The sequence below is a fragment of the Nelusetta ayraudi genome, unplaced genomic scaffold (assembly GCF_046127955.1).
Source record: "Nelusetta ayraudi isolate G7.1 ecotype Tasmania unplaced genomic scaffold, CSIRO-AGI_Nayr_v1 ptg000135l, whole genome shotgun sequence".
NCBI lineage: Eukaryota > Metazoa > Chordata > Actinopteri > Tetraodontiformes > Monacanthidae > Nelusetta > Nelusetta ayraudi.
This window is the reverse complement of record NW_027466185.1, coordinates 10,402,904-10,413,787: the sequence shown is the minus strand read 5'-3', so window position 1 is coordinate 10,413,787 and position 10,884 is coordinate 10,402,904. Positions and strand designations below refer to the sequence as shown.

The following is a 10,884-nucleotide window of genomic DNA, read 5'->3' as shown; positions in this document are numbered from 1 at the left end:
GTCAAGAGCTTTATATTAAGTTTAATGTATTTTCTTTTACTTTTCTTTATTTTCACAACCTCAGGATGTCTGGGCTTCTAGTACTTTTCTATTTCTTACACAAGCCTGCACCAACATATGAACAAAAGCAAACTTTTTAAGCATCCCACAGGTTCAGCCCCTGTGGCTTCTCCGTCTTGGTGTTTCTGCACATTGCAGAGTGCCAATGTGCAGGACTGGGCCTTTAGTTGGGGGCTGAGCCCGGCGGAAGACTGGCTCCAGTACTCTAACTGTGGCCCAGGTTTCAAGCTTTAGTTATACACCAGCCAATAGGAAGCCTCGTTCTGCTTCTTCTTTTGGTTTTCTTGAAGTTTCCTCCTCGCGAGGTGTGGCTCGGCCCCAATCGACGCTGCTCACAGCTTTAATGACTTACTGCTTTATTACACAACACCCACCTTTTGACTTGTGCGAGTTATTGGGAATGCAAATTAACTTTGTGTGGTATTGCTGTGGGCGACTGAGTGGGTGGAAGGAAGTGAGCGTGCTGGTATGTGCGTGCCTGTGTGCCTGCTCGCATGGGTCACTGTGCGTGTGTGTGTGTGTGTGTGTGTGTGTGTGTGTGGACAGTGGGCGCCTGCTTACATTTCACAATGAGATCTTTTTATTTTTCTCACGCAGTTGTGATCTGTACTTTTGATATTAAAGTCTTATTGGAGTTGGAGAGTTAATGAGTTTTATCTGGGAGCTCTCGCCAGCTGCAGCTTTTCTAAACCTCCCACACAATTACGCCTCACCTCTGTCAGATGCTGCTTAGCGGATCTCAGCATCCACACTAAAACTGGATTTGCACCTTTCATTATGTGAGGATATCTAGTGGACTCCAGGCTGGAATTAAAGATGGAACAGGAATGTAACAACAAGCTTTCCTACATGCCAGTACTTGAAATGCTATTGTGCCTTTCGAAGTTTTTGAGTCAATCTTCAATCAGAGTTAGATTTTTTTTGTATTTAGTGTTTATTCTCTGTAAATTAGACGTTTTTAATTGTGAATATGATGCAGTGGGGCTTACCATTGTTCTTTGAAAAAACATGACATACCTCATTAAAGAACGTCACAGGAGTGGTAGAAAGTCCAGACTTTCTTTTCTTTGCTTGTCAACTTGGCCTCAGGGAGAAATGTTCAAAGGTCCAACAAAGCTTAAAAACTTAAACTTAGTATTTTTTTCACACAAGTGGGATAAATCTTTGGTTTTCTGTCGACCTATTAAGCTTTTTTTTGTGTGTATATTCATTGCTCATCTTTATTGGAGTTCTGGATAAAAAACAATAATAATAAACAGGGGTGTTTGCAAAGTTGATCAGTGCAGCACAATGCCAAGGCTTTGTGAAAATCAGACTGTTAGAGCCGTTGTAATAACATTCCAAGACATGGCAACAGCAAGACACCTTGTAAGGACAAGGGGAACCAAAAACAAGGCTAGAGTGAAGAAATGCCAGAGGTATCCGGGGGGGAAGGGGAGACGGATGGAAGGAAACTTGGAAAAAGCAGACGACAACTCAGCGCAGACATTAACGATTCCCCCCGTCGGTGCTGCTGAGAGGCCTCTCCACCTCCCCTCCTGGCTCGATCCTCCCGTTCCCTCGGCGCCGTTTGAAGATTAAAGTAGGCGCCATAAAGGGGAAGAGCGGTCCACCTCTAAGCTAGTGTGAAGGGGAAACTCCCCTCGCTGCACCCCCGCCTCCTCCCCGCACAAAAGTTGCGCTCTTTCGGCGAAGCGTGCCGCAGCTCAAATCGGCTTTGGGAAATTAATCCCTGCATTATGAAGGGAGCGGAGTAAACAAACAGGAGATGGAGATGCCTGGTTGTGGTGGTTGGGGGATGTGTGCGGGGGGGGGGGGGGGGGGGGGTTCAGTGCCGTGCGGCCATGAGACTGCCTTGCCATCCTTTTTGTAGGGAAATGCTTCCCTCCAGAGAGCGCAGGACGTGAGTGGCGCACTGGGACGGAGGAGGAGCGGCACCGCAAGGTGACGAGAGGTTGAATGTACGGCGTCCGGCGGCTAAAGCCCGGACAATCCTCTGGGACACTCCTAGGAGACAAAGAATCACATCAGAGACCCCCTCCCCTTTGTATGTGTGTGTGTGTGTGTGTGTTGCCTGATCTTAAACCCCTCTTTCTCCTCGTCTCTGCTATGTCCAGCTTATGACAGGCTTTGTCTTTCATCGCTTCATTCAACCGCTTTGCCCCTGTGGGCCAAGAGTCATTGTCTGCAAATCCTCCTCCTGAAGCCTCCGCTGCTCCTCCTTTACTTTTTTTTTTTTTTTGCTTCCCCCATCTCCAACCAAAGGGTACTTAGATAAGCACCAGGGTTCAGCCCTGACGAAATCAGAACTTCCCACTGAGCACAGATTAAACCCTGGGTGACTGGATGGCCGACTTCTCCTGCTTTTTCCAAAGCTGGCAGAAAAGGGGAAAAAAATCAGACTCTCCTCCTGACAGTTAAAACGCCCGCTAGTCTGGGCTCCTCCCGAGACGCTCTATAAGTGCACTTTCAGTCTCGTACCGTATATCTGCTGTCTGTCATCACTGCATTATCCATCTGTACCTCCAACTTTTGCCTCGAAGAGCATCTTCACACTCCGCCAGTGAAGAAGATGTTACAGCCTTTATTTCTTTATTTATAAGTCTGTGTGTGTGTGTGTGTGTGTGTGTGTGTGTGTGTGTGTGTGTGTGTGTGTGTGTGTGTGTGTGTGTGTGTGTGTGTGTGGTTGAGCAGCATTACATTGCCTGACAGCCAGCCTTTAACCTTCAGACGATGGCGCAGGGTCAAGCTGGCAGAGGGGTTTCTGTGGTGCTATACTGCCACTCAGTGGCATGACAGAAAATTGCAAGTTCATCATCACTTCCAGAAAGTGACGTCCGATCTGAACTTTGTTTGTTTGTTTGTTTGTTTGTTTGTTTTAAGAATCCAGAGGTAAACTTTTGTCCCCTCTTAAAGCAAATGACTAGAAATCGAAATGGATCTGAAGATTAGTATCGATAGAACTGAGGCTTGAACATTTCTTTTATTTATTTTTGTGTCCCAGCAAAAAAAAACTTTTTAATTGTTTTGTCCATTTTTTGGACACGTTGAGATTTTGCCTTGTACCGCTCCGTCACATGCTAAACTATGATAGGAGGATGATCTTCACTTCAACAAAACCGACAATCCGTGCGTTTAAATGTTCCCACTTCCATACTACACACCCCCATCCCCTGATGTCACTTCCCCTGGTTTGGCCCTCTAGTGTCCACCACAGTAACACGTCGTTTTGTTTTTTGTTTTGTTTTGTTTTGTTTTGTTTTACATATTTTGGACATGTTGAAATTCTGACTTCTATGAGGGTTTCTCCTAATAAACAATGATAAGACGGTCATTGAGCTGATTAAATGTGGGGTTGGGGTTTGGTGTTAGGGTTAAGATTAGGGTTGGGGTGAAAATTAGCATTGTGTTCATGGTTGGGGTTGGGTTAAGGTTGAACTGGGGTTACGATTGGGTTGGGATAAGGGTTTGGATAGGGTTGGGGCTGGGGTTGAGGGTGGAGTCAGAGTTGGAGATGGTGTTAGGGTTAAGTTCAGCGTTGCACTTAGGGCTAGGATTGGGGTTGGTAATAGGGTTTAGGTCAGGGCTTAGGGTTAAAATTAACCACACACCATAGTATCCAGTTTTTTGTTTTTTACATTTTCTGACATGTTGGAATTTTGCATTGTATCTCATGCTAAACTATGATAGTACAGTATTTTTGGGGCATTTCGTTCTCAACGTTTTTTTTTTTTTTTTTTTTATCCCGGCCAAAAAAACGACATACGGACGGAGTGGTACAATGCAAAATTTCTACATGTCCAAAAAAATTGAAAAAAACATATGTTGTATTTCATTCATTCATTCATTTTCCATACCCGCTTAGTCCCGAGCTCAGGGTCACGGGGGTCTGCTGGAGCCTCTCCCAGCTGTCTTAGGGCGAAGGCAGGGGACACCCTGGACAAGTCGCCAGTTCATCGCAGTATTTGTATTTCGTTTTTTGTTGGGTTTTTTTCTTTCAATTTATTGTTTTGATTTTCTTGGCCCTGGCACAAAACACACTTACTTTACCATCTTTTTCATTCTTAGAAATGTTAAGATTTTGCATTGTACCACTGTTTCATGTTAATCTATGACAGGATGGTAGTTTCTGTGAGTTTCGGGCTCAATGAAGTATTTTCTTTTTTTGTTTTTTATTTAAATTTTGAATTCAATCTTTTTTTTTCTCAAAATAATTTATTCTAGAAAAGTCAATTTGATGAGTTTTGCTGATCTGGGATTTCTTTTATTTTTTTGGCCACAAAAAAAGATCCTACATAGTAAGACTTTTTTTTTATGGATTTTGATTTGCCACTCTTGACCAGGAAGGAAATGAAAATGGACCACAGTCAACAATTTTTTATTCATCCATTCATTTATTGATTCATTCATTTATTGAGTGTTTTAACGACTCAGATTTCATTCCTGAAATTCACTGAGTCTGTGAAAGCATGTGAGGTGTGTGTAGTACAGTCCTTATCCAGCGGATGGCAGCAGATTGCCTGGAAGCGCAAGACAAGAGATGTTTGTGCGCCAGATACAACCGCACGTTCAAAGCATGTCCTAAATGGACATTATGAATGGCAACTAATGTTGTCCAAGTGTCACAAGTCTTCCTTCCTCTTCGGCATCTCACAGCGTCCTTAGGGTGCGTGTTGGAGGGTTTCTGTAACAGGCGGCTGCCCCCTGCCCCTGTAGGTAACGGATACGTCCTATCACACGCACCCCCTGCTGCCATTAAATGTGGGCTCCTCCGACCTGTGTAAACAACACGGGTCCACTGAGGCGGTGATGGCGAACAGATTCGCGCAGGACGACTTTATCACACTTCCTTGCGCTGCCGACCCTGCGATGGATCCGACCTGGAGAGTTTAAACGCATCAGGCGAGTCTGTTACTTGTATGATTTCGCACATGCTGTTGTTGGACCGTCGAGCTCATTGTTTATTCATTTTTTTTGTTGTTGTTGTTGTTACCTAATTATTTTTGGGATTTACCCGACCTGCGTGAACCCTTGTTTTGGTGAAAACCAATCTATGCGCTGCGGGAGGATGAACTCAATATGATGTCAAGGTTCGATGTTGTAGGCACTGGCTCTCCTGATTCCCTTGACCTCCCAACACCTCTCATGCCTGCACCGTAAAGCTGATTTATGGTCGGGTGTGTGTTTACTAGAAGCCTTTGCTTTATTCGCCTCCCAACTGCTGCACCATCCACTACAGCCTCCCCAATTAGTGACCTACATTCCCTCCTCCTCCTCCCGAGATGAATTTTGACCAGATCCTCTCCACCGTCGGGGGCTTCGGAAAATACCAGAAGATCTTGTACATATGGATTTGTTTGCCGCAGATCCTTCTCGCTTTCCACATGATGGTGAGCATTTTCACCGGAGCCACGCCGCCTCACCAATGCCGGGACGGCACCGGCACCGGCACCGGCTCTGGTTCGTCGGCGGGGAACCGCTCGGTCGTCTCCGGTGGCGCAATCTTGAACTTCACTCTCCAGGAGTCGTCCTGCTTCTCAGCCGATGCGCCGCTGCTCGGCAACCGGACTGAGCGCGTCCCCTGTGCCCAGGGGTGGGTGTACAGCAGGGAGACCTTCGAGAGCACGACAGTCACAGAGGTTGGTTGTTTGGGAACTGCTGCTGGTGGTGGTGCTGGTGTGCTTAATTAGCACACTCGCTTTTGCTTGTCTTATGTAGCCTACGGACCTGAAAGATAAGTTTTGAGTACAAAAACAGAATGATTTACTTGCAACGACCTAATTTCATGCATTTGTAATGAGTGCAATACATGCACGTTGCTACTGTGTATAGATACGATATTGTGGCACTGATATGCATAGGACACTCGTGTTGCAAACGTATAAGATATAAAATAGATATCATTATAACGTGGTAGATGTATTGTGCAGTTGGGAGTAGAGGGATATTAAGCCTATATGGTCAAATAATACTATCATGTGGTGCTAAAACCAAAGTATTTGATTTGAGTTCCTTCTGTATATCAAAAAAATGCCCCCTGTCTTGATATTTAATTATCTTGAGTTAATGTAATTTATGTATGCCCTTTGCCCTTTGTATGTAACGTGGCTTTAGGCATAAAAAGATTCAAATGAATCACATAAATCACACCTGATGTAAGTGAAGGCTACAAAAAGAGAGAGAGAGAGACGCCATCACCAGTGTTTATAATTTTTTCCCTCTTCAGTGGAACCTTGTGTGTGACAAAGCAGGACTAAACAGTTTTGGCTCCTCCATCTACATGTCTGGCCTTCTGGTGGGATCACTGGTGTTTGGAGCGATGGCTGACAGGTAAGTTTGCTTGTTCGCCTTCAGCCTGAGGTGCTGTTGGCCTTGAGTTTAGCCACCCACACCAAGAGAGCCATAACAAACTCCTTCACGCAGAAATGTTGTACGGATGTTTTCTTTTCATTGTTTCCGCTCTACATGTATTGCATAGGCGGATGTATTACTGTTGTTGCATGTGCTGTACATGGATTATTTTGAGACATGGTGTCTCCTAAAATTGCAGCGTTATAAAATTTTATTTAACATTTTTCAAAAGACTGGCATCATCTCGCATACCATTATGCTTTTGTATCTTTTTGCTCAAGGTACGGTCGACGTCTCATCCTGCTGTTGTCCATCGCTCTGCAGACTGTGTTTGGAGTCGCCGTCGCCTTTGCACCCAACTTCGCTGTATATGTGATCCTTCGCTTTATAGTCGGCACCACCATATCTGGAGTCATCATCAACGCCTTTGTACTTGGTACCACTGGAGCAGAAATTAGACTTAGGCATTTCACTGTGTTCACGGAACAGTCAGATTCAACAAGACAGCATCTGAAAAGGCTCCTGAGTTGTTAAATCTGAAGACATTCATGGTGTATTCATCGTGGCTTCATGCTTTTAGTGGGCAAAGTGTAGTTACACATACATAGTATTGAGGAAGGAGCCTCCAACTCTTTTGAAGTTGGGCATTTATGATCTCCTAAAGCATGGATTTTTTTTTTTTTTTTTGCATGTGAGTTATGTTAATGCACAGACGTTAGTATCACATTCATCTAAATGCATTTATCTATGTCTACAAAGAAAATAATTACATTACGCAAAGATTTTAAATGTGAAATGTTGTTTTAATATTCTTTGTTGCTATTCTTAATCCTGCAGATATAGTTTACTATGAGCATCTCCTGCTGTTCTTTTCCCAAACCCAACACAAACCTAATCTTTCCTCTACCCACATAGCAAAACCCCAGCCATAGTTTATCCCTTGTCACATGACTGGCCCTCCTCTTCCTTCTTCTTTTCACTCCTCCTTCCCCAAAACCTCCCATCCTTCTTTTGAAAAGGCACCGAGTGGACCTGCACCAAGAAGCGCATGCTCGCTGGTATCATCACTGACTTTGCATTTGGGTTGGGCTACATGTTGCTAGCGGGCATCGCCTACTTCATACGGGACTGGAGAAACCTGCAGCTGGCAATATCAGCACCGGGCTTCCTGCTTGTTTTCTACATATGGTGGGGAGAAACATTCATCAATTTTAGAATTTGACAGTTCAGTTTGCTTCTTCCACCCACATTTCACCTCTTCTTCCCCTCCCCGTCTGCCCTCTGTCTCCCTGCCAGGGTGCTTCCTCAGTCAGCCAGATGGTTATTGGCCAATGACAGGAAGGAGGAAGCCATAGCGCTCCTGCGAAAGGCTGCGCTGGTTAACGGCCGAGTCTTACCCCCCACTCTACATGTGTGTCTCAGCATTCTAAACTTCTTTCTATATTTTTTCCCCCTCTCAGTACTTTATGCGCTATGGTCCTGGCCTGACACTGCCAGGCTGATTGTCAGTTCAAAACTGAGAATTAGTTTTTTGCCTTTGCGTTCATGACAAAGGGATGTTGCCAAAACACTTGTATGCAGAATTGGACAGAGATACAACCAATCAGAGGGCACTTTGACAGATCGTATGTTTTCAGATACAAACAGTATCTATGTATATTAGGGGTGTGAATCTTTCACTCACCAAACGATCCGATTCAGGGACGATTCATAAGAAATAGTTAATAATTTGGTGTGATTCAATCCGATTCGGTTCAGTGCGATTCAATACAAATGGACAATTTAACCCCAAGTGCTTATTTTTATTTTACCGATCTTTACCGATCCAGGGCTCCATCAACCGATGCACTCGGATCTCATACGTCACAGACCGATAACCGATTCAAATTGGTTTATCTTTACACCACTAATGTATATGTACTGGTTGACTCGACTCTGTAGTGAGTCATTGCCTCAAGCTCTCCATTGCACTAAATCAAGAAGTGTGATTGGCTACGCTTGCTTTAGTCTTGCAAACTAACTCATAATGGCTTCAAAAAGTCAACTACAAGTCTTGTGTCTTTCCAGGTTGAGAAAATCTATGGAGCAGGAAACCAAAGTCACTCAGCAGTCGATCTCGTACGGACACCTCAAATGAGAAAGAGGGCTTTCATTCTGTTCTATGTCTGGTAAAGTACAAAGTAAAAAGCACAATCTAAACTGTCCAACAAGCAACCCAACACAAATCCAGCAGTCCTTTCACCTGTTCTCACTCTCCTCTTTATAAATGTTAGGTTTGTGAATGTTCTGGTGTATTACGGCCTCTCGCTGGGCGTGTCCAGGTTGGGGACAAACTTATACTTGACGCAGTTTGTGTTCGGCTTGGTGGAAATTCCCGCTCGCTCTCTCGTCCTGGTCGTCCTGCCCTTAAGTCGCCGGTTCTCTCAAAGTGCGTTCCTCGCCACCGGAGGCCTGGCCTGTCTGCTCATGCTGGTCGTCCCTGCAGGTACGGCCTCGGTTCTGTGTTTTGCAGAAATGCATAATTTTAATCTCAGGTTATACTAACTAACGTTAACATGCACTTCCTTTTGGGTTTACAGACCAGTTTAAAGTCCTGACTGGTCTTGCCATGGTTGGGAAGTTTGGCATATCGGCTTCCTTTGCTGTCATCTATGTTTACACCGCAGAGATATTCCCAACGGTACTTCGGTAAATAACTCTAAACTTCCCATGATTTATCCATATTCAGACATTTATATTTGATCTTTGATTCCAGGGAAGCACTCAAACAAGAAACATAATTTAATCTCCCCATGAAACAGCACATCTAGCCCTTAGCATTAGCTTCCTGTTGAAACTGTGCTGTCATATTGGTCATGTGTTTGAAATAAATGAGACAGCCAGAAGGGCATAAGGCGCATATGGCTCGTGGTATTGTCACTAACCTGCAGAAGCTTAAATAAGGAACATCACTAGTGACATCACAAAGGGCTGATTTCTCAGATGGAGCGTGTCAACGCACCCTCTCTGTAATGTGGGCCAAAAAACGTAGTAAGAAATTGAATTTCTTGGGGGTTGATTGTCAGGCTGAGGTCAGATGTTACTGTGAGAAAAGGAAACGGTGAAAAACTCAAACTGACGTGAAAGATTTTACGTGACGTCTTCAATTTTGTTCCCTCAAAGGCAAACGGGAATAGGTGTTTCCAGCATGTTCGCGAGGATGGGCGGCGTTTTGGCGCCAATCATAAATATGCTGCACAACCACAATCCTACTATACCTCTGGTCATCTTCGGCACCTGCCCGCTGCTGGGCGCTGTCTTGGCCCTGGCACTGCCCGAAACTGCTGACAGGCCTCTTCCCGACACCGTGGAGGATGCGGAGAACTGGGACAAGAGGTATTACAGTGTCAACCTTGACCTCCGGGGGGAGTAGTGGGACATCCTGGCTCGTTAAAAATCGAAGGTTAGGACTGCGTGTGTGTGTGTGTGTGAGTGTGTGTTTTTTGTGTGTGTGTAAAGATTCCATGTCAACCTCCCCTACACAACCAAAGTCAATGTACTCTGGATGAAGCACAATGTGACAGTTTGGGCTCTTTGTTCACCGAGCTGTACATTTTTCCTGGCCGCTCAGCCTAGTCCTTGAACTCGGTAGAACTTCTCACGGCCAGCTTTCTTCCCATGTTAAAAAAAAAAACGTTGTGGATTCCGTCTGCTTTTTTCTTTTCCCAGGCCTCCACCCCCTATCAAGGAGTCGTCTGGAGATGCCAGCCAGTTGGACGGTAGCGTCGAGGAGTGGGAGCTCCAGCGTTTGGCGAGCCGGGCCTGAGTGTGCGACGCTGTGTTATCTTAATAGTGTCGCGGGTGCAAGCACACAACAGGATCCGATCAAGAGCTATGCAAAGAGGCCGACCAAACAAACATGCAGGTGTGGTTTCACCCACCCAGCCATGCTAGCACCTCCCCTCTCTCTCGCTCTCTCCCTCACACACACAAAGCACACATTCATGCATACTGGCAAGTCACATCAACAGTCTACTGCCCTAAATTCATTCTATACATTCCTGTCCTGTTGGATGTTTACGTCGTTGCTACTTTTGAGAGGTGGTTTGGTTATATTCTGTTCCGCTGTGACAGAAAAAGATGCAGAAGTTTACACGCATGCACGCACGCACACACACACATAGGTTGCATTTTGCATAAAAGTGTAAGTCTGAAGGGATCGCTTTCTAAATGTATATGTTTTGAAGGCCTCAGCAATGATGTCTCCAAACACAGCAGATGCAGTGGCTTGATATTTGTATGGAAATAAATACGCATTTCGTAGCAAAAAGCTCAGTATGTGTGTATGAGGTTGTGAACCCAGTGGAGCAAACAAGACCTGCCTCGTTTTATGTCTTATGTCAAGAAATACGGTAGTCGTTAAGCAAGATTGCATGTTTCTGCATAATGTCACTTTTTTTTGTTACAAAAGTTAGATTAGTGATTAGCATGTAG

General features: G+C 44.8%; 1 protein-coding gene and 1 long non-coding RNA gene across 3 annotated transcripts; one reads left to right on the top strand and one right to left on the bottom strand.

Moving 5' to 3' along the window:
* The first annotated feature begins 4,735 nt into the window (after positions 1-4,735).
* LOC142876928 (solute carrier family 22 member 13) lies at positions 4,736-10,865 on the top strand. Of its 2 annotated transcripts, none has more exons than XM_076011202.1 (10): positions 4,736-5,699; positions 6,287-6,390; positions 6,693-6,847; positions 7,431-7,599; positions 7,708-7,822; positions 8,479-8,579; positions 8,685-8,896; positions 8,991-9,099; positions 9,574-9,853; positions 10,120-10,865. In XM_076011202.1, the coding sequence occupies exons 1-9, from the start codon at positions 5,343-5,345 to the stop codon at positions 9,821-9,823; spliced, it is 1,572 nt and encodes a 523-aa protein (XP_075867317.1). In that variant the 5' UTR covers positions 4,736-5,342; the 3' UTR covers positions 9,824-9,853; positions 10,120-10,865. The 2 variants fall into 2 exon arrangements, with proteins under 2 accessions (XP_075867317.1, XP_075867316.1); XM_076011201.1 differs by having other exon boundaries at positions 4,737-5,699; positions 9,574-9,786.
* Positions 7,872-8,450, bottom strand: LOC142876929 (uncharacterized). Its single transcript, XR_012923754.1, has 2 exons — positions 8,319-8,450; positions 7,872-8,061 (listed from the first exon to the last, which is right to left on the bottom strand). It is a non-coding gene; the product is annotated as an uncharacterized LOC142876929 (long non-coding RNA).
* Positions 10,866-10,884: the final 19 nt, after the last annotated feature.